The sequence below is a fragment of the Peromyscus eremicus genome, chromosome X, assembly GCF_949786415.1.
Source record: "Peromyscus eremicus chromosome X, PerEre_H2_v1, whole genome shotgun sequence".
Taxonomy (NCBI): domain Eukaryota; kingdom Metazoa; phylum Chordata; class Mammalia; order Rodentia; family Cricetidae; genus Peromyscus; species Peromyscus eremicus.
In genome coordinates this window covers 85,097,690-85,121,168 of record NC_081439.1, presented here as the reverse complement: position 1 = coordinate 85,121,168, position 23,479 = coordinate 85,097,690, and the positions used below count along the sequence as shown (strand labels likewise).

Below are 23,479 nucleotides of genomic sequence, written 5' to 3'. Positions count from 1 at the left end.
CTTTCTCAGCCTTTTGGCTCTAATTCTGAGGCCATGGCATTTTTCTTTGACTGGTTCTGATTCTAGGGACCAAGTGTGTTTCTTTGGGTCTGGTTTCACAGTCAGGGCATGTTTCTTTGGTGCTGGCTTTAGGTTTAAAGTGTTTCCTTTGAGGCTCAGGTCCCAGATGCAAGCTGTGTTTCTTTCCCTGGTTCTGGTATCCAGGGTCAGGCTGTCTGATATTCTGCTCTGTGATTGGTTGGTTTCACAGATCAGTTCCTTAGAGGCAGAGATGGCTGTGATACCAGAGCCAAACTGGGTTTCCTACACTGGCCTTTCTTAGCCTTTTGATTCCAATTCTAAGGCAGGGCACATTTCTCTCAGTGTCTGTGATTCTAGGGACAAAGTGTGTTTCTTTGGCAGTGGATTCCCAGTCAGGACATGTTTCTGTGGCTCTGGGTTTAGGGATGAATTGTTTCTTTGTCTGGCTCAGGTCCCAGATCCAGGGTATTTTTTTTTCCTGGCTCTGGGAGGCAGGGTCAGGTTACATGATTTCCTGCTCTGTGACTGGTTGGTTTCTCTGGTTAGTCAGAGGGAGAGGTGGCTGTGATCTCAGAGGCAAACTGTGTTTTTTTCACTGGCCTTTCTCAGCTTTTTGGCTCTAATTCTGGGTCCAGGGCACGTTTCTTTCACCGACTGTGATTCTAGGGACAAAGTGTGTTTCTTTGGCAGTGGATTACCAGTCAGGACATGTTTCTGTGGCTCTGGGTTTAGGGATGAATTGTTTCTTTGTCTGGCTCAGGTCTGAGATCCAGGGTGTGTTTTTTTCCCTGGTTCTGGTCTCCATGGTGAGGTCACTTAATTTCCTCTTCTGTGATTGGTTGGTTTCACTGGTTGGCTAAAGGCAGAGATGGCTGTGATATCAGAGCCAAACTGTGTTTCTTTCCCTGGCCTTTCTCAGCATTTTGGCTCTTATTGTGAGGCCATGGCATTTTTCTTTGACTGGTTCTGATTCTAGGGACAAAGTGTGTTTCTTTGGGTCTGGTTTCACAGTCAGGGCATGTTTCTTTGGTGCAGGCTTTAGGGATAAAGTGTTTCTTTCTGAGACTCAGGTCCCAGATGCAGGCTGTGTTTCTTTTCCTTGTTCTGGGATGCAGTCTCAGGGTGCCTGATTTCCTGCTCTATGATTGGTTGGTTGCACAGGTCAGTTCCTAAGAGGCAGAGCTGGCTGTGATCTCAGAGCCAAACTGGGTTTCCTTCCCTGGCCTTTCTTAGCTTTTTGGCTCTAATTCTAAGGCAGGGCACGTTTCTCTCACTGGCTCTGATTCTAGGCACAAAGTGTGTGTCTTTGGCACTGGTGTCAGAGTCAGGGCATGCTTCTTTGGTGCTGCATTGAGAGAGAAAGTGTTTCTTTGTCTGGCTCAGGTCCCAGATCCAGGGTGTGTGTGTGTGTGTGTGTGTGTGTGTGTGTGTGTGTGTGTGTGTGTGTGTGTGTGTTTCCTGGCTCTGGGATGCAGGGTCAGGTTACATGATTTCCTGCTCTGTGATTGGTTGGTTTCACTGGTTAGTCAGAGGGAGAGCTGGCTGTGATCTCAGAGGCAAACTGTGTTTCTTTCACAGGCCTTTCTTACTTTTTGGATCTAATTCTTGTGCCAGGACACATTTCTTTCACTGGCTGAGATTCTAGGGACAAAATGTGTTTCTTTGGCAGTGGTTTCCATGTCAGGGCATGTTTCTTAGGTTCTGGTGTTACAAATAAATTGTTTTTTTTTTTCCCTCTGTCTCATGTCCCAAATATGTTGTGTGTCTTTCCCTTGTGTATAGCTTCTGAGTCAGGTGTTTTTTTTTTTTCCATCCCCTTTCATTACACTCATAGCAAACGTAAAATTCGGTCACATATCTGTTCCGTGTTCATTACTTGCTTGTGACATTTAAAAAACACACTAACAAAAGTTTGCTGTTGGTTTATTTAAATAATGTTTCATCCAAAGTTCATCCATTGGATTCATTTAAAGTGTGAACTATGAGCTATTTTTTGTAGAGGGAAGCTCAGGACAAGAGAAGAGCATATATTCAGTATTCAGGTGAAATTCACTGCTGAGTCAGTTAGTTCTCATGATGGGGTTATAGATTTTTGGAAGCCATAAATACATCTTTGTCTTCAAGGAGTTCTGTCTTGTGTTCCTATGATGTTCTGTAACTATATCCGTTACAAGCCTTATATCACTAGTGTGTTTTTATCCCTCTGTCCTCTTATTTCATGGCAGGGAGCATTTCATTGTCAACATTGCACATCTTACACATACCGTAGATACTGGGACATAGTAGGAGGGAGTGTCCTTTCGTCTAACTTGGCTGTGGGAACCAGTGAAATTTTTAGCATGGCTGTGCCATGATAAGGTTGTTATTGGAGTTAGATAAAGGTTGCTCACTTTTTGGAAACATGGAAAATTGGAAGCAGGGAGTCGTCTACTGTAGAGTTCCCACTAGAGAGGATGAAGTTCAGAACTAGGGTGATGACAGAAAAGACAGAAGGGAGATTTACTGAGAAGCAAGTTGGCACAATTTGGGAACCTTACCTATGTGGAGAATGAGGAGCTTCAGGCTTGGGTAATAGTGATGCCCCTTGAAGATTCAGAGCGGAAACTGGGAAGCGGGTTTGAGGTAGGAGAGATCAGTTCAGTTCGGGCCATGCTAAGCTTGAGGTGACTGCTAGGAATTTGCCATCTGTCAGGATTTGGGAGATTGAAACTTAAGAGAGAAGTCAGGAATGAAAATCAGAGAGTCCTAAGTACATAGATGGGCTTAAAATTAGATGCCATCATTCACAGACAGAATATGTAGTGAAACTTTAAGAAACCCTTACATGTATCAAGTAATCGGAAAATTGGAATCCCAAGACGAAGATAGAAAAGGAATAGACATAGAGATTAGAGGAAAACCAAGACAGTGTGGTGTCATTGCAGCCAAAGGAGGAGAGGCTTCAGAAAGGACAGAGCAGGAGCATGTGGCACTTTATACTCAGCTAGGGAGGTGACGGTAAGGAAAATTTCCATGTGGCTGAGCTGTACAGGGTTTTGGCAGGAGGTGAGTCCAGAAAGGCTAGTTAGTTCCTCGTATAGGCAGTTTTGTGTGTCAATTTGACACAAGCTAGAGTTATCAAAGAGGAAGGAGCCTCAGTTGAGGAAATTCCTTGACGAAATCTAGCTGTAAGCTGTTTTGTTAATCAGTGATCAATGGGAGAGGGCCCAGCCCATGGTCAGTGGTGCCATCCCTGGGCTGGGGGGGGAGTTCTCTAAGAAAGCAGGCTGAGCAAGCCATGATGAGCAAACCAGTAAGCAGTACCCCTCCATGGCCTCTGCATCAGCTCCTGCCTCCAGGTTCCTGCTCTGCTTGAGTTCCTGTCCTGACTCCCTTTAATTTTGAACATCAATGCTGAAGTGTAAGTCAAATAAACCCTTTCCTCCCCAAGTTGATTTTTGGTTATGGTGTTTTGTCACAGCCATAGAAACCCTAAGACAGTCCAGATCCAAAAGGAGCTTGGTTATCAGATCAAAGTACTCTGGGCTACATTTTGTAGATAGTGGAGAGTCATCAGTAGTTTTTAGATAGGAATGACCTGGTCAGAATAAGGTTTACAAAGGTCAGGCTGGCGCAGCATAGGGAATCCTATGGAGGAAGAGGACTGGAGACAGAAACTATCAAAGTGAAGTGAAGGGGCATTTAAGTTGTGGAGAAAGGTACCATCTCTGAAGATCTCTAGCAGAAAAAATTGGCAAGCCCTAAAAGAAATAGGAATACTCAGTGAGCCATACAGTAAGCATTATTAATAACCATGTGAGTTATCTTGCTAAATCCTCACAATAAACCTATGAGATAGATAAGCATCATTAACGTCATTTTGTGAACGATAAAACAGGAACATAGAGATAAAGACATTTGATGAACAGAACTAGTAATTGGAAAAACCTATATTCCAAACTCTGGTGATTTGGCTAGCAGTCACCTCCCTGCTCCCTCCAGGAGGTTAAACCTATGGCTTTCCCTAAGCACTCTACTACTGACCATATCTAAAAGATCTCATTAACTACCAAAGGCTAACCATGAACTTAAGCAGGTCTTCAACGTGCTATCCTCCTGCCTCAGCCCTCCAAGTAGCCGGAATTACAGGCCCGTGCTCCCAGGCCTGGCTCTAACATCTGTTCTTAAGGACTTTATTGTTTTGCCTTAACTGGCTGTGGGAAATGAAGATGTTATGAGTAGGCATTTTCCCTCTCTGTCATTTGGCATAGTTACAAAGCTGCTTAATAAACTTTGTCTGATCCATGGAGCAGCCTGGGTCCTCATGGTCCGGGCTGCCTGAAGCATCCACATGCAGGTGCTGGGCAGTCAGGCGTCATTATGGTGAGCAAGTATATGGTGGAGAAATGGGAGAGAAAGAGAGGTAGAATGGTTCATGAGCTATGGTAAGAGGTAGTTCTGAGGAAGCTAGGGCAGTAATGAATGGTCTGATGTTGGTGGCCTGCTTACCACCTGAGACCAGGGTGATGTCCATGCCTGTGCTACGGCCTACGGTCATATCTGGGTCAGCAACAGCCAGGGTCTATGTTGATGTCCATGACCCATGTTGCCACCAAGGGTGTGGGGATGCCTGGGGTGTGGGATGCCACCTGTAGCCATTTTGGTGTCCGAGGGCCATGCCACCACCAGGGCCATGTTAATCTGAGTGGCCTATGTTGCCACTGGGAGACATGATGACATCCAGGCCTGAGCTGCTGTAGTGGGGCAGGGGGAGTGTCTATGACCCTACAACACTCAGGGTCTATGTTAATGTCTATGGCTTCAGTAACCACTAAAGGTTGGGCAGATGACTGGGGTCTGTTCAAACACCTGAGTCAATGTTGGTCTCCTAGGACCATGCTTCCACTGGGGCCATATCAATCTAGATGGCCTATTCTTCTACCCGGGGCCATGGTGACATCCAAGCCCAGGCTGTGGTGAGTGGCCATGTCTGGGTCCGTAGCCTTATTGCAACCAGGGTCTGTGTTGATATCCATGACTCCTGATACCACTGAAGGCCATGCAAATACCTGGGGTCTCGGTTGTCACCTGAGGCCAGGTGGGGATCTGAGGGTGCAGCAGGGCCATACAGATCTGAATGGTCTGCACTGCCGCATAAGGTGCCATGGCGACATCTGGAACTGGACTGCAGCTGAGGGCCATGTCTTGGTCCATGGCCCTATAGCAGCCAGGGTCTCTGTGGATGGCTGTGGCTCATGATACCATCAAAGGTCATGCTGATGCCAGGGGTCTGGTCTGCCACCTGGAGCCATGTTGGTGTCCAAGTGCTACACTGCTGCTGGAGTCTTACCGATCAGAGTGGCCTGTGCTGCCACCTGGGGCTAAGGTGACATCTGAGCCCAGACCATATGGCCATGCCGCCACCAGGGCCATGCCAATGTGAGCGGCCTATGCTGCCACCTGGGGCCATGGTGTTGTCTAGGTCAGGGCTGCTACCTAGGGCTCTGTCTATGCCCATGGCCCCACTGCAGCCAGGGTCTGAGTTGATGTCCATTGCTCCAGGTACCATTGAAGGCTGTGCTGTTGCCAGGGTTCTGGGCTGCCACCTGGGACCATGTTGGTGTCTAAGGGTTTTTCTGCTGCAGGGGCCATGATGATCTGGGTGGCCTGCACTGCCACCTGGGGCCATGGTATCTGAGCCTGGGCTGCTACCGGGGACCATGTTTGGTCACAGTAGAGTCTGTGATGTCTGTAGCCCGTGGTGCCACCAAAGGCCACACAGATGCCTAGGGCCTAGCCATACCCTGTAGCCATGTTGGTGTCCAAAGGCTATGCTGCTGCTGGGGTCATGGTGTCATTTGGGCCAAGGCTGCTGCCAAGGCCATGTCTGGGTCCGTGGCCCAACAGCAGCCAGGGTCTGAGTTGATGTCCATGGCTCCTGATACCATCAAAGGCAATGTTGATGCCAAGGGTCTGGGCCATCACCTGTGGCCATGTTGGTATACACAGACCTTGTTGCCATGAGGGCCATGCCAGTCCAAGTGGCCTGCACAGCCACATGGGGCTGGGCCCGGACTGCTGCTGTGGGTCATGTCTGGGTCCATGGCCCAACAGCAGCCAGGGTCTGGGCTTAAGTCCATGGCTTGTGTTACCTCAGGGGGTCATAGGAATCATGCATGCTGAAATCTGAGAGCCATGCTGAGTCAACCATATCCCTCACTGGCCCCAGGATAGTTGGCCCTGCCCATCGCTAGACACTGCAGTAGGAGAGCTGGTGCTCCCTTCCCCCCCATGGGAGAGCTAACTCCAGCACTCGGGAGAGATGGTCCCACCCCTCACCACAGGCATGGGAGAGCTGGTCCCAATGGCATGGGCTTAGGAGAGCTGGCTCACATAAGAGGGTGATCCCAATGGCCTGGACCAACCAGCTGGGCTACCACTCAGACCCACATCCTGGGCCTTGAGTTGGCCCACCCTAACAGCTGCCCCATCTATGACTTTCTGGAAGGGTCTGGTCCTGCAGAATGATAACCACAGGCTTCCCATGACTCAGGGCAACAACAGGATATCTGAGAGGCGTTTTGATGAAGGCCCAGTGATGATTGTGTACCAGAAGACAGAGGCCTTGAATCAGATCAATGACTCATTGCAATGGGGCTGATTGAACAAAAGGATGTACTACATGACACACTGTAGCTCCCGGACACCACTAGGATGAATGAAGAGGTGTTGGAAAGATGGAGGAGTGAGGTGGGTGCTTTGTTTGTTTTTAATTTTTTTGGGGGGGGACATACTGCAGGAGTGAGGGGTAGATAGGTAGGGACTGGGAGGTCAGCAGGATTAGGGTACATGATGTGAAATTTCCAAAGAATCAATGAAGAATTACATTTGCCGGGTGGTGGTGGCATACACCTTTAATCCTAGCACTCAGGAGGCAGAGCTAGGCGGATCTCTGTGAGTTCGAGGCCAGCCTGGTCTACAGAGTGAGATCCAGGACAGGCACCAAAACTACACAGAGAAACCCTGTCTTGAAAAACAAAAAAAAAAAAAAGAAAGAAAGAAAGAATTACATTTAAAAAAGAAAAATCCTTATCTGCACCCAGGTGGTGGTGGTGAACACCTTTTACCCCAGCACTCCGGAGGCAGAGGCAGATGGAGCTTTGTGAGTTCAAGCCCAGCCTGGTTTACAGAGGGAGTCCTAGGACAGCTAGTGCTGTTACACAGAGAAACCCTGTCTTGAAAAAAATAACAACAAACAAACAAAACAACAACAACAAAAACCTTTGTCTGCTAATCTGGCATTGGTTATTTTGGGATCAATCTTTTTGAATGCCTTAACTTTTCAATACAGATCATATTTTCCTGTTCCCTATATAAATTCAATCATTCTGGTTTGTCTCGTGGACATTGTAAAAGACTTTCTACGGACTATGGGCACCATTGTGTCCCTATGAAGAGTGTTGATATTTTGTTTATGTTTTAGCAGGTAGTCAAGTGGACAGAACTCGGAGAACACCGTCAACCTCTGTGAAGAACAAGTGGAACTGAGTTTATTTAGCCTTTATCTAGGCTGTTTAGACATGGTGCTACATCCGCATAATTCAAAGGTCAGCAGGAAACATGGGCAGTTACTCTGCCGAATCTGGATCCTTCCTATCAGGCTCCCTCCATTCCAGAAGTTTACCCTCCACACTTTCCAGCTCATATGAAAACCCTGAACTCTGTCCTCTGATCTTCAAGCCAGTAAGGTTCACTTTAAGCCACCACTCAGGAACATGACTTAGGGCTATGTTGTGGCTAAAAGCCTTAAAAATGGGGATCTCATCTAGTTCTGACCTTTTCTTTGAAATGCCAGTTTTCTTTGAGTTTGAGTTTCTTACTGCTTCAGGTTACTTGTCAATACTTTTATGTAGTTTTTTTTTAATATTTTTCTCCAGAGTATACAGTTGTTATATCTGATCACAGGTTAGTTTCATAGGAGCTGCTCGGGCACTAAGTGGAAATCACAACCTGTGTGGGCTGTGTTATACAACCTGTGGCACATATAGCACAAATACTCTGGTGGTGCAGCAAAAATGCATACATGTTTGATTCACATGATGTGACTTGAGACGGCAGCGTTTCTAAGCATATAAGAAAAGGGTGATGACATTTTCAATCAGCATGCTCGGAGGACTGAGAAGTTTGACAATTGCCTGCTTGGGGGTTTTCATTAAGTCATATAGCTTCCCCATAAATAGGTAGAGTTTCACTGCAGGCAACCCAAGTGTCTCTCCCATGAAGAGCTTCAAGGATCAAGTATTCCCTATCCTAATATCTCTGAATTTAAAAAAAAAAAAAACAGTGTTAAACTTGAAGTAAACTGTCATTTCTATGCAGTCAATAAGTCAGATGGACAGAACCAGACTCCCACACAAGCCTCTGCCAGACCTGATGTCTATACAGAAAGGAGTGGATCAATAGACAAGCTCTTGAAAAACTTAAATAGGGATGAGGGACTCAATGCATCTAGGGAAGAGAGTGGTAAAAATGACACCCAGATTTCTCCTTTGGGCACCTAGGCATATGGTAAATATAGGATTAAGAAGATAAGGGAAAAATAACAACTTTAAGGGAGAGGATGTTTTAGCTTTGGCCCTGTATGAAATATCTGTGAGGCATCTAGGTAAAATGCTCAGTAATTTGGAAGACTGGACAGAACTGTGGAATAAAGATATACATTGAGTGATAGATGAGGTTATAGGCATGGATGAAATGTCCAGATGAGAAAAGAAGCAATAAAAAACCTAAAGGGGAGAGAATAATAAATGGGTCAGTTTGGGAAATTGAGAAGTAGCTATAAAAATAAAAGGTAAACTTTAAAAGATTGTGTGTAGGGGGCTGGAGAGATGGCTCAGAGGCTAAGAGCACTGACTGCCCTTCCAGAGGTCCTGAGTTCAATTCCCAGCAACCACATGGTGGCTCACAACCATCTGTAACGAGATCTGGTGCCCTCTTCTGGCCTGCAGTTATACATGCTATATACATAATAAATAAATAAATCTTTAAAAAAAAAAAGATTGTGTGTAGAAGTCAAGGATGAGATTTTTCAACCCATTAATGTTCAGTAGGTTCCAATTCTCTAAAAGCAAGCATTGTGTGGCATATGTCAGATCTGACAGCAAAAGGTTTATCATCTCACACTTGTAGTTTGAGTTCAGTAGCAGGGGGCACAACCATTTTGTTATGGTTTCAGGAGTTCATAGGGGAGGTAAACTGCATCATGTAGTCCCTACTAACCATTATCCCAAGTAGCCATCCCACTGTGTGGTCCCTTGCCCTTGAATTTGGTGGGTCCTCTGAGTAGTTTTAACTGAAAGCATATATGGAATTGATACTGCTTAACTTCATAAAGTTTACATGTAAGTGTAGCCTACATCCCTCATCAAAAAGCCTTTTAGCCAGGTGTAATGGCACATTTCTTTAATCCCAGCACTTGAGAGGCAAAGGCAGGTAGATCTCTATTAAACTAGGCCAGCCTGATCTACATATTGAATTCCAGTCCAGCTAGCACTATATAGTGAGACCCTATTTACCTACCTACACACACACACACACACACACACACACACACACACACACACACAAATAAATAAACAAAAAGAAGCTTTTTATGACAGATAGAGACTAATATAGAGATAGAGAGATCCACTACTGGTTAGAATGCAAAGAATGTGAAAGGAATGGAGTTGGGTACCCAACTCCAACTGATACATCTGGAATGGAACCCTGCACCTAAGGTCCAGAGAAATCACATAAGAGGAGGTGGGAAGATTGTCAGAACCATAAGACCAGAATATCTGTTGTTATATAATATCCCATACACATATACACATGACAGAGGAAAATGTATCCATAAACTCTCAACAGTATGTTTGCCTGAACAAAACCAGCAAGCATAAAGACACCACCAGTTGGCATGCCACCACGAGTAGGGGCACATATTCTCATAAGGTCCCACCCCTAGATCACAAGCTACAAGTGGCCAATGGCTGCTGAGATAGGGTGAATCAGTTTCCTCTACAGATGAGCTTTCACAGAGGTTGTCTAAACTCAAGTGGTCAATCCTAGTCATATATACCATACAAACAAAGCTAAATGTAGTTAGGTTATATAAACATGTACATGCACACATACAGATGAATATACATTTAATAATAGTAATTAATGGAGAGGCCATGAATTAGGAAGGGGGAACAGAAGGGGAAGAGGGAGGAGAGGGAGTGATGTACATGCAGTACTCACATATGAAAATTTTCCAAAAACACTAAAAAAAAAAAAACAGTATGTGTAAGATGCCTTGCAACGTTTGCTTTGGCATTTTGGTGCCATGAACAACCATGTAAGTCTAATTACCTTGCTAATCAGAACAAGTGGAGGAGCCCAGAGATGCCATGGAAAAAAAGAGCATGCTAGCTAAGCCCAGATTTCCAGGTCTGGACAGGCATTTGAATGAGGCTGTCTGAGTTCCTCCAGACCAATTAGCCAACCAGCTGGGTACCATAGTTGCTCAGTAGATAGGAAGCTGAGGAATTGTACAGTAAGTCTCATCCAGATTCCTCACCTACACAGTCATGAGTACAATAAGATAGTTATTAAGACCCAACTCAGGGAGTGATTTATTCTACGACAATGTATAACTTGGACATTGGATGTTGCAGTAGTGAGAGCATAAGGGGATAGCTGATAGCAGCTGGAAGGTCACAGACAACTAAGGGAGCATTTTTCTCTCTTCTGCTTTTCTCCTTGTTTAATTCTTCTCTCATACATTTTACCCCAAGCACAATTTCCCTTCCCTCCACTGCTCCCCATCCCCCTATTCCTTGCCCCTCCCCCAGATCTATAACTCCTTCATTTCCCTTCAGAAATGAACAGATCTCCCAGGGCTCTCAACTGAACACAGCATAACCATTGCTGGTGGGAGAACTTCTCTTAATAGCAGTTTGGCATACTGCCAAATAAATATAATTTATTTATACCCTTATTTTTATTTTAATGTATATGTGTTTTGCCTCCATGTGTATCTGTGCACCACACGCATGCCTGGTGCCTGCAGAGGCCAGAAAGGGTGTTAAGTCCCGTGGTACTAGAGTTACAGATATTTGTGACCCATTATGTGGGTGCTAGGAATCGAATCTGGGTCCTCTGGAAGAGCAGGTGGTGCTCTTGCCTGTTGAGCCATCTTTCCAACCTCCAAAGGAACTTTTTTATAATGATGATAGATACTTGGGAATGTGTACGTATTAATAGGGAAGTTCTCTATAATGATGGTAGGTGCTTGGAAATGTGTATATGTTAATACAGACATGCTACGAGAAAGAAGCATAGAGATGTAGAAGAGGGAGGAGAGAGCTAATGTATAGAGTATCTAAGAAGGGAAGATGAGATCCAAACTCTGGAGATAGGACTAATCTTGGATATAAGAATGGTGATACACTTAAGCTTCTAAAGAAAGAGATGCTGGTGACAGTTGTGTAGCTTGGTCTGTTTGTAGGGACCCTAGCAGTGGGACCAGGATCTGTCCCTGGCACATGATCTGGCTTTTTGGAACCTATTCCCTATGGTGGGATGCCTTGCTCAGCCTTGATGTAGGAGGGAGGAGCTTGGTCCTGCCTTAACTTGTATGCCATGCGTTGTTGACTCCCATGGGAGGCCTTATCATTTCTGAGGAGTGGATGGGGGTTAAAAAAAGAGGTGGGGGAGGGGACAGGAGGAGAGGAGGAAGTGGAAACTGTAGTTGATATGTCAAATAAATTTTAAAAAATAATAAAAAAATAAAAAAGAGATGCTTCCTCTCCCATGGATCTCTAAAAATATGAAGCTTCCCCATGTACTAGAGTAAAGAGAATATATAAAGGTTAGGTAGAAATTAATTGGTATCCCAAGGATAGTTGACATGCTCCTTATCAGGATTACTTACAAAACAGAAAGTAACTGGTATCTATATATACTTTGGACTAGCAACTGGATTACCTTCTGCTAAAGCCATTTGTGAACATTAAAGCCGCACCTCCACAGAGTTGAGCTGGTCTGGGTTCCATGGGCTTTCAGAATAATAAAGGCTATAGGTTGGTTTGTGGTATATAATTGTATCACAGAAACACTTTGACTTCCCCTTTGATAGCCACAGACTTCCACATGCTAATAAGGAAAAGATGTGTCAACAAAAAGTGGAAAAGCAACTTGATATAACATTAAACCTCTTTAAAATTATCTATTATGGAAAATTGGAATTATAACATGAATCTTAGATGGTCTTATAATAAAAAACCCAGAGCCAGATATCAGCGTGAAAGCTGAAAGATCAGAGAAGCAGAACAGCCAGCCACTAGTTCTTACCTCTACAAAATCTTCAGCCTCAAGAGAGCGAGTTCCTGTTTCCTCATGCCTTATATACCTTTCTGTATCCTGCCATATTACTTCCTGGGATTAAAGGCATGTGTCACCACTGCCTGGTTCTGTTTCTCTCATGTAGCCCAGGGTGGCCTTGAACTCCAGAGATCCAGACAGATCTCTGCCTCCCAAGTGATAGGATTAAAAGTGTGTGCCACCACTGCCTGACCTGTATTTCCAATTTAGTAGCTGGCTCTGTTCTCTGATCCCCAGGTAAGCTTTATTAGGGTACACAATACATCACCACATTTCTCCTTTTTTTGTCTAAAATAATAAAAGAAGGCTATAACTAATATAAGAAAAACTATACACAATAAGTATAATAAGTATATACAATATACACAGTCAAGAATTACATTAACAATATCCAGTCCATTAACATTTGACAAATTCAGACAAAAAAAACCTCCATTATTTATCCTATTTTAGTAAGTCCAAAATGCACCTAGTTCACTTTCTATCCTAATTTGTATTACCAACTGAAAACTATCTTTTGATGTCTTTCAAGCTTACATATTTTACACCTCTTTAGTGAGTTTCTTTTCTGAATTTGTTAACAAGGAAAACTAAACTATCTAATCTTCAACTCCCTCAGAGACCTGAGAAGGAAATAATATTAACTGAGTAAGGAGGAAGTGCAAACAATCGACTTCCAAAAAATGTGAGAAATGAGAGAAACAGCTGGCTGCCTGGACAGTCATCCAAGATTTCTCTGCAATGTTGGGGCATTCCAGTTCATTGGGGCTCATTGTCTCAGTAGTTGGATAATCAGAATGAGGGAAACAGGTTTCTTTTAGAATATCTTTGCTCCTACCAGGACTATTACAGAGGGAATCCATTCCACTACAATAGAAAGAATAAAGAAAAATCTCAATACCATGTGATATCCATGGCCCAACTATTATGGGAAAAGAGTAAGAATATGTATGACTCTTGTGTTACAGGGAGCCTACTGGAGATGAACACTCAGACACAGTTTATAGCCAATTAAAAGTCTTTATTCCAGCCCTCTGGGACTACATTCAGGTATTGGGGACCCAAGAGTAGCACTGAGCATTTATAGCAAGGGGCTTATAAAGGCAAAAACCCACATCTTGGTATCTTGCTTTGCACCTGCAGGGGGAGGTTTTGTGAAAGCAAATGTTTTAACTGAAACTAAGGTAAGCTTATGATAGCTGGAGGGGAAGGTTTTGCACAAGCAAGCAGTTTAACAGAAGCTAAGTTAGCTGAGGCATCTTGATCTTGGTTTACTTTAACAGAGTTGGGTAATTTTCCATGGGATTCTCCATCAAAGAGGTAAAATTCTAGTCAAGCCTAAAATGGCCTCAGCAAGAATACAAGATGGAAAAAAAATCTCTGTACTGCCTTGATCTGTCACATATGTTTATCTAAAAGCCAATCTGGAAGAATATGCACCAAATAGAACTACAGGGAGGGAGGGAGGAAACTTTCACATTGACTTTTCTCCTTTCTATGGTTGAAAGGTTTTTTTTAAAATAGAATATATATTTTATAAATAATATTAAAAGAAATTATTTTAAGAGGGCAAACAATAAAATGTTAGCAACTTATACAAAAACTATCAAAACAATTTCCCTGATATTTCTCTTGCATCAAGTCTCCTGCCTAGCCCTTGAGCTTCTACACCTCCTTGGCTTGCCAGCTCAGATCCTCCAAAATATGAGCTATCTTTTTGCATAAGATTTGATTTACTCCCTTTCATTGAATGTATTTTTTCAGGTACCGGGAGGTGAATCCAAGGAACCAGGGAACTTATGCATTCTCAGCCAGACCAGCCCTCTTCCCTTCAGACCTGAGCTACACAGCTTTTTACAGAGCTCCTTCCCTCCCCTCCCAAACCAACAAAGCATCCTACAGTGCCTTTCTGGTGCAAAGATGTTCCTGCTGGGAGAGGCACTATTTGATTTTCTCTCAGACTTACCTCTCCTTCTCCACGTGGGGGAGAGTTCCTCAGGCTCCTGATTTTAGTGGAATTCTGTGCGGAGAGTCTGGAGATCTATCTTCAAGTTAAGACTTTGCAGATGTTGATTCATTTAAACCTCACTACAGTGCTATGAAGAGCCTCCCGTTATTGTCTTCGCTTTACCAATGTGGAAGCTGAAGCTTTCCCAAATGCGTATACCTGCTAAGGGAAGGAATACCCAAATCATGCCTTTCCTTCCTTTATTTACCATTCCAGGGCACAAAACCCTGGTTAACCACCTTGATACATAATATAGTATATTATAATCGAAATATAATTTCTCTAAAAGCAGAGCTATATATAGTTCAAGGGTAGACTACTTGCCTACTCTATTTAAGTCCCTGGGTTTGAGCCTTAGCACTGAAAAAATAAACTTCGTATACCACTAAGCCACTGCCTGATGAAGTCCAAAAGGTGCATTGAGAACATGACTTAATTAGCACAGCTTTGCTTGTTCAAACTAAAGCAATTATCTTCTTTTTCACCAATATATCCTTGAGAAGTGGTGTAGCCCCACCAAAGGAAGGTTTATAATAGTCAAAAGAAGGTAGTGATGTCCTTTCATTACAGTAGGAGAACATGGGACCAGCTCTCCTCAACATCTCGAGATGTGGTATTCAGCTAGGGTAAAGATGAGGTGGTTGGAACTATGGGTTCAGAATTCTGTATACACTATCTTGAGGCAAAATTCTTTCGTTGGTCTTTAGCCTGAAAGTCTGCATCAGCTTTGAGGAAGAAGAATTGCTGTGATCAGTGATTTTTTCCTTTTCTTAAAGGTATTCTGAATCTGGAGACCTCATTGGTGTTCCATGTTTGGGGATGGAGGGCAAGCTTTCCATACAGCTTGTTTTCACAGCAATTATAATCTCTCCCATTTATATACTTCAGAAACAATGATAGAATGTTTAAGTCACCATGATACATATTTCCCTAGTATTACCCTTGTATGCTGAAGAAATAGGGAATCAGCAGACTTCTAATAAGAGTTGAGAGTACTCAAGTACATATAATCAGATGGATCAGTCATCTTTCAAGTCAGGGATGGAAGACAATGCACTGCTCTTGTGAGTGGTTGGTAGTCTAGATGAGATGTTATTGTGGGGTGTGTGAGGGTAGTGGTAAGGGAGACAGAAGTAGAAAGACACCAGAAAAACTATAGAAATACATGATGGGGCATGCTGACAGAGGTGAAGGAGAGGCATATAAGATTTTGATTAGAACTGGGAATGTCATTCAGTGGTAAAGTGCATGCCTGTGCACAAGAACTTAGGTTCATCTTCAGCATTAAAAAGAAACTTGTTGATTTCAACTGCTAGTGAACTATGGTAATATTTGCTGAAAAAGAAGCAACTGAAATGGAAATAACAGAGGAGCAGTGCCCCGGCCAGCGGGGTGTCAACGGGGGCGACCCACCTGTGGGAGAGAATGAGAGGGATGGGGGAGACACGAGAGAACGACAGCAAGACAGTGTGTTCTGATCAAGCTGCAAATTTTATTCTCCTCAGCAAGGCTTATATAGCATGGGAGGGGGAGGGAAGGAGGGAAGGGGTGCACGACGTGCCGTACGTGCAGGTGAAGGGGGACGTGCAGGTGAAGGGCTACGTGCAAGTTGTGCAAGTCGTGCAAGTCATGAGGCTGCTAGGTGGTAAGGTCACTCACTGGTCAGGGCCCATTGTTCTGTTGCTATGCTACCTGACCTGCCTGACCTGTTCCTTATCTTTGGTTTAGGGTAGGGGCTTGTTCTCTGGCTTAGCTAGTACTTTTCCATGGTCCATGTTTGGTCCCTGACAGAGCAGAATTTTTGGAATTTATTTAAATTTTATTTATTTTTAGATGTATAAGTGTTTTTTGGTTGCTTCTCTGTATCTGTACCATGTGCAGTGCCCCTGAAGGCCAGAAGGAGGCATCAGATCCTCTGAAGCTGGACCTACAGACAGTTGAAAGCTGCTTAATGCAAGTGCTGGAAACCAAACTTGCTAGAGCCTCTGCAAGATAAGCCAGTGATCTTAACTGCTGAGCCATCCCTCCAGGCTAGGGAGCATTTTATTTTATTTTTTTTAAACAAATCTGTTTTGAGGGTATTTGGTTTAAGTTGCTTATTGTTTTAATTCCAAGTGGGTGTGTGATATGCACAATTGGTTATATGAGTCTGGAGTCCATAGAAGAGACTAGAGTAGAACATATAATTTTGGAACATAGTATGAAGTACCATGGGGGTAAATACCAACCAACACACACACAACTGGATAATAATGAAAAATCTGCCTTTCATGCAAGCTTGTAGATTCCAAGCAATTCAAGCAGTCCCTAATGGTAATTTTATGGCCAAAGGGTATATACTGTGTGTAAAATGAAAGACTGAAAATAAATGTAATAATTTAATAAATAAATAATAAATAATACTGTAAGGAAAAGAGACTATAGATTGGTGGAAGACAAAACAAGTGATAGAAAAATCAATTTAAAAGTCAAGTTATATGTACAAAAGACTTGCCCAAAATAAAGACAAATGCATGAACTAAAAAAAAATATTTGTAAGATGTACTTAATGTCACTGAATTATACACTAAAAATATTTAAAATGTGAATTTTATATGACTCCAATAAAATGAGCAATAAAAAAGACATACCATAGGAACAGTACATAATCATATCTTTTTTTCCTGTTGTCTAAGAATTTCAAAAAATAATCCAAAACAGTGTGAAAAATTATAGGTGAAGAAAGTTATTTAAAACATGAACAATTCCTTTTTGTTGTTGTTTGGGGGTGGTTTGAGATTGGGTCTCACTATGTAGCTATAGTTTTCCTTAGTTATGATAGAAGGGAAATTAGATACAGAACTTTGGACTCACCAAGATAGGATAAATAATGGAGTATTTTCTCTGAAATTGCCAAATACAAATGGATTGAACATTATAAATGTAATTCTTACCTGAGAATTGTTCTTATTATGTATAGTTTTACTGTGTTAATATTAAATCCTTTCCTTTTTATTTAGACACAAAGGGGGAAATGTTGCAGAATAATCTTTCTGTACATTGTGAATATGTGTCTTTGCCAAGGCACCTTCTGGTTGGTTTAATAAAAAGCTAAATGGCCATTAGCTAGGCAGGAGGTGTAGGTGGGAGAAAGAGAGACAGAGAGAACTCTGGGAAGAAGAAAGGTGGAGTCACCAGCAGATGAGAGGGAATGGACATGCAAGAAAAGTGGTAAAAGCCGTGAATTACATGGCAACACGTAGATGAATAAAGATGGGTTAATTTAAGTTATAAGAGCTAGTTAGAAACAAGCCTAAGCTATTGGCCAAGCTTTTATAATTAATAAGAAGTCTCCATGTCATTATTTGGGATCTGGCAGGAGGGACTGAAAAATCTGCCTACACACACTTGTAAAAATGCTCTTTTACCATAAAGACTCCATGAAATTACTTCCACATTGGAACATGGATTTGAGGGCACCTAAATCCCTTTTACAAGGCTATGGTTACTCAAATTTGACTCCAAATAAGCTAGCTATTCCTGTTTGAGTTGAGAACTGTATTTTTTCAACACACAAATACCATATATACTTTTTTCATCCATTTTAATTCCTTTTCCATACCATGCCTAGAAAACTAAAATGTCTCATTTCTAAATTGGTTCATAGAAGCACTGATCTTTCCCTGACTTTCTTAGATCATGTCATGAAGAAACCTTCTGATTACCTTTTACCTATAGTAAGTCATAAGACACTCCTCATTCCAAAGGGATCTATGCTGCTCAGAGAAGCCAAGAAGAATCTGAACAGGACAGTCATTGCTAGGTTTTCTCCACAGGGTAGGTGCTCTATCCCTAAAATACTAATTAGATGTGTAATAGTGAAATGCAGAGAGAGATTTATTCAATGTGACCATATTGGGAAGAGGAACAGATACCCCCAAGTCTATCTCTTGGGTACCCACATGAGCTTTAGGTTTAAATAGAGGAAGACTGGGGCAAGGGGCAGGAGGTGTGCATAATTAAGCAAGTCTCCTCTGAGTGTTACCTAGTTGACCGTATTGCCTCAGTTCTGGTTCTGCAGGGTGGTCTGAAGAATTCCTTATTGCTGTAAGTGCTTGAGAGATTCAGTCTGGCTCACTGGAGTTGGTTACTTCTATACTAGTGTGCAGCTGTGCTATCATAGAGAATTGCCCTCGTCTGAGGGAACGTCCTTCCTGTGAGGTTCTGCTGTTCCTCAAACCCATGGTGATTGTAGGTTTAGGACACTAACTTGTCTCTGTGCCTTAGAGAGAGGTGAATGATGAACATGCTTGTGTGCAGAGGTTCACAGGTAGCCCAAAGGAAAGGGGGAAAGACACAAAAAAACGAAGGCAGAAATGCCAGCCAGGTTTTCTCCTCTTGGTATCTTCCTGTTGAAGGTACATAGTTTTCTTTTTCTTTTCTTGTTTTAATTATTTTGAGACTATGTAGCCCAGGCTGTCCTGGAATTCTCTATGTAAACTAGGCTGGCCTTGAACTCAAGGAGATCTGCCTGCCTCTGCCTCCAGAGTGCTGGGATAAAAGCATACTCCACTACACTCAGTTAGTACATATTTCTTGAATAAAGGAAAATTCAGTGTCCCACAAAGTGAAATAGAAACGAACACTTTGCATCGTTTTTGGTGAAATAAAAAAATCACACACTTTCAGGTTTGTGTAGTTAAAAGGACGGGGAAGGAAGTCAAGAAGATGAATGACAGAGATTTTCAGATCACTCATCTATACTGAATCTTCCAGGCAACTGCAATGAAAAGAATGGCCGTGGTGCCCACAGCATGTGTTTCTTTTGAAAATCACCTACTTTCTGAGGAAAATTATGGCTGCACAAAGTGTAAACCCGAGGAAGTCACCCAAAACCATAGCATAAGACTGTGAAAAGGTGAGCAGCCAAGGCAGAAATAATCTTATAATCTGGGATTCAAGATAGATTTGAGAGTGTTAGAGAAGAGGAAAAAGCTGTAAACCTGAAAGAGGGTTAAGGAGGTTCCTCTAGCTGTGGAGGTCTGAGCGACCTAGGCAGGAAGAGGTAGGGGATTACCACCACCACCACACACATACACACACACACACACACACACACACACACACACACACACACACACACTTTAGCTCCTGAGATATGGAAGTGAGTGTGAGAAGCTCAGAATTATTCCAGAAGGATGCAATAAATGGGCCCCTTGAACCTTTGCCCCTGGCAAGTTCTCAGCCAAAGGATCCCAGGGACACAAGCCCTTCTACTCTCCTCCTGGTCTTGAAAGTTAAGGGGGCTGAGGCTTTTGGATAACATGAAGTGCTGGAGCAGGGGAGGTGGTAATGGGCAGAGCAAAGATGGTTAACTCCTCCTTCATCACCAAGAAATGAGTGTGGCCTCAGCAAAGGGGGTGAAAATGATGTGTGGGGGGGAGGTGAAACAGGACCAGAGGCCAGACCCAAGCAGAGCCAAGTAGGGTGATTCTAGCAGAAGCACTGGAAGGCAAATTGTGAGTGCAGCATCCCAGAGAAACCTGGATAGGTTGCATGTAGCAGCTGGCCCCTACTCCTCACTCGGGGCCTCAGCCTGAGCTCCCATTGTCCCTATCGAGTGGGCCATAGAGCCTGCTAACATAACCCGAGTCTCAACCACAGACCACAGTGACCTAGGTTCTGTGTGACACTTGCTGTCTACAATTGTTACTAGACTTCCTGTTTCTGCCTGCCTTCCATCCTGATCAGCATGAGCTCTCTACGTCCTTGTTTCTACCTGGCCAGCTGTGTACTTCCTCTCCCTGACATGCCAGCTGCCACAGCTGCACACTCTCTCTTGGACCTGTGCAAACCCTATTATATTGGGGTAAAATGATCCAGCTTGAGGCTGCAGAGATATCTCAGCAGTTAAGAGCACTTTATGGCCTTGAAGACCTAGATTTAGTTCTAGTACCTACCCCTTAGAAGCTCCAGTTCCAGGGGATCTGACACCCTCTACCGGCCTCTATAGGCTCATAATATATGCAGGCAAAAAGTCCTACACTTCAAATAAAAATAAATCTTTTACAAATGCCTCAGATCCTTAGATCAGCTTTCATTACACTCTCCTGTCAGCCTTACATGAAATCACTCTCCATTAGTCTTCTTAGCATAAAGACTAATGTACCCATAAGGAAAATGCTCAAAGAAAAATATCAGATGTCATCTCCAGCCTCTGATCTCAGGCCAAGAGGTGAGGCAGAAACAGATGGACAGGGATGGCCCCTCTTTGACCCATGGTCAGACTTCACACGATACATTTGAGGCCATTGAGACATTAAGTACTTGGTGCAGATGGCTCTATGAGCCAGGAGGCAGGCCAGTTATAGGAGGCTTTGAAGAGAGACTTAGCTCATCTCAGCTTCCCATCTTACCTCTAAGTAAAACACCCCTACTATAACTGTTACAGTTAGTTTCAGTTTTGATCTTCCCCAAAGATATAGTATGCATGACATTAAATTCGATGCTTATATATTCATTTATTTTTGAAGTCCACAATATATACTGCTTGATGAAAAAATACGTATACAACAGCACTTACTTGTTTGATCACTTTTACCTATACACATATATCTAGGCACACAGGTACAGGGAAATACATAAGACATTCACCAAAGGCTGACAATGTTTGTATCAGGGTGAGAATTTCAGGTAACATGTACTTTTGCTTTTTTTTTTAAATTTTTTTTAATTTTTTAATTTTTTTAAATTTTTTTCTTTTTTCTTTTTCACTTGGAAGGTTCAAAAGGATACCACTTTGTGAACAGACTAAAATCACCAGAGAAAGACACACAGGGAAACAACCATTAAGCAATCAGAGGAATGAATAAGCAAGGAATGATGGGGGGCCATCCCTCTCCATTACATGGTATACAAGTCTGCTTTTCCTTCCCCAAGCAAACTGGTTTTGAATTAACTCCTTCCGAAGCCCACCCCATACCTGTTTCTTTCAGAATAAGTTTCTGAGGAGAGTTAAACACTGATCTGGGGCTGAATCTCACACCTTAGAATGGTGTAGAGGGTTTTGATCTCTCCATATGAGTCAGCTCCTGCAGAGTGACTATCAGATTCTCAAAAACCTGGGCCTTGTTGCTGGTGTTGTCACAGGTTTCCTTGGCATGGCCCTCCTCACCACAGTGGGGGCAGCGGATTGGATACTTTCGCTTTCTGTTTCTCCGCAGATCCCCAGGCCCATTATTCCTTTGCCCAGAACCACTGCTAGTGGAAGGAGACTCATCATCAAAATAGTTGGGGGAGTCAATAGCTAGCATTTGATCCTGAATAGTGTCTCTGCCTCTGAGGGAGGAGGACAGTGGAGGCACAGACTCCACCAGGATCACATCTTCATCTGAGTCATCCTGGGAATCATCTATCTCTATGACATTGCAATCAGCACCGCCTATCACTATAGGCAGGGAGCCCTGAAATACGACAGGGCTGGCGGCCCTCTCCATTACTGACTCAGATCTTCTGGGCCGCTTATGAGCAAGCAAGCGGTCATTCCGTTCTTCTTCCTCCCTTACAATCCTGATTAACTCCAGGAAGTCGGGAAGGCATTCCTGCTCATTATGCGCATGCATTTGGAGAAGACTCTTAAGCTTGATGCGCAGGTCCCTACTCAGCTCAGCCCCTACAAGGAGCTGGTGCAGTCGAATCCTGTTTGCATCTCTCTCAGCAAGGACCCCTGCCTGAATAGCATTTTGCAGCTGCACCTCTAAACGGATCACATACAGGGACGGTTTCTCTCCATGTGCCTGCAGGGTGTTTAAAAATTTACCCTGTGCTGTCACACTGCTCTCAGACTCCCCAAACACCAACTTCATTGCCCGCAAAAAATCTGCCACATTTAGATCGGGATTGGAAGCCTGGAGCAAACGCATGATCTCCCGGGCAGGGCCCCTAAGGGTTCTCATCAGGCGTTTGAGCTTTTCCTCCTCAGACATATGCCATTCTGGCAGGACCTCATGGACTTGGCTTAGCCAGTTCTCAAAGGTTTCTTCCCCCTGGGCCAGCTCTGCCCTCCCAGAGAACAGCTTCAAATTTCTCTCTGCTATGTTGGCTATCAAAGGACCAAGACTCCTCCCCAGGGCCCTCAGCATGGAGTGGGCCAAAGGCAGAAAAGCCGAATTCTGCCTTCGGCTGTTACCCATCCGAGCAAGGATGCTAGCCATGTCTGACAACAATTGGATATCTGAATACAAGATGCTTGGGCTCTCTGTGAACAAAAGCGGCGCAATCAGCAGCAACGTTCCTGGGCAGTATCTCCCTCGTGTTTGGGTAGGAACTGTAAAAGAAAAAAAAAAAAAAAAAAAAGCTCAAAACCACAGTGGACTTGGAAAGAAGCTTCTAATCACATTTTCTACAGTCTTATATATATAAGGCCAGTGCCCTAAAACTACTCAGCAGGAAACTGACACTTACAACCTTGAGGAGCAATAAGATTTCTCTGTGCTAGTGAGGCCTTTGTCAGAGCCACATTTACTCCCTCCCCCACTGTACCGCCTGTTCTCTAGGAGAGGCAGCAACTGTTGCTTGGAATTCTAGCTGCAATAGCCGTTGGAGCCCATGCTAGGCTCTCAAAATAGAGGGCAATAGAGTAAGCCTCACAGAATTATGTTAATGAGTAAGGCCTGAAAAGATATTAGGTCACAACGCTCCCCTCCCCCTTTTTTGGTTCTTCCCAGAGCTCAAAAACTGGCCTTCACCTTTATTTAATGCACCCTCTGCAACAGGTGATTTCCGTGAGATTTCTGGTCCTGGGTAGGGTTGATCTCTGTCCACAGGCTTCTCAGATCCGGGTCCTCTGAACCTCTAGGTTAGACTGCGCCACAGCAAAGGGAAGGGAAGAGAAGGGGGGTTTGAGACGTCAGAAGCTGTCTCATCCTTCCTTCAGCGACTCCATTGTTGCCAGGAGGAAAAACCCTACAGAATAAAAGCCAAAGGGCCCACCCCTCCCCCAATATGCTTCACCCGGGAAACCAGCGGCCTACCAGTTCCGCAATCAGCCACACAGAATTCAAGTTTGCAATCGGCTTTGATGGG

At 43.6% G+C, this 23,479-nt stretch overlaps 1 protein-coding gene and 1 long non-coding RNA gene across 2 annotated transcripts in view; one reads left to right on the top strand and one right to left on the bottom strand.

Annotated features, from left to right (window-relative positions):
* The window catches only part of LOC131899858 (uncharacterized), a 63,249-nt gene extending 54,937 nt beyond the window's left edge, over positions 1–8,312 (top strand). Inside the window, exons 2-3 of the long non-coding RNA XR_009376135.1 lie at positions 6,554–6,750; positions 7,487–8,312. This is a non-coding gene — a long non-coding RNA (uncharacterized LOC131899858). The remainder of the gene's footprint in view (positions 1–6,553; positions 6,751–7,486) is intronic.
* Positions 8,313–21,142: 12,830 nt separating this feature from the next.
* Positions 21,143–23,267, bottom strand: Zcchc18 (zinc finger CCHC-type containing 18). Its single transcript, XM_059250677.1, has 2 exons — positions 23,143–23,267; positions 21,143–22,721 (listed from the first exon to the last, which is right to left on the bottom strand). Exon 2 carries the CDS (start codon positions 22,606–22,608, stop codon positions 21,442–21,444), a length of 1,167 nt encoding a protein of 388 aa, XP_059106660.1. The 5' UTR covers positions 22,609–22,721; positions 23,143–23,267; the 3' UTR covers positions 21,143–21,441.
* Between the last annotated feature and the right edge of the window lie 212 nt (positions 23,268–23,479).

Bases quoted from the DNA above. Each gene is read 5' to 3' on its own strand.
- Zcchc18 (XM_059250677.1), bottom strand. From the start codon at position 22,608: ATGGCTAGCATCCTTGCTCGGATGGGTAACAGCCGAAGGCAGAATTCG.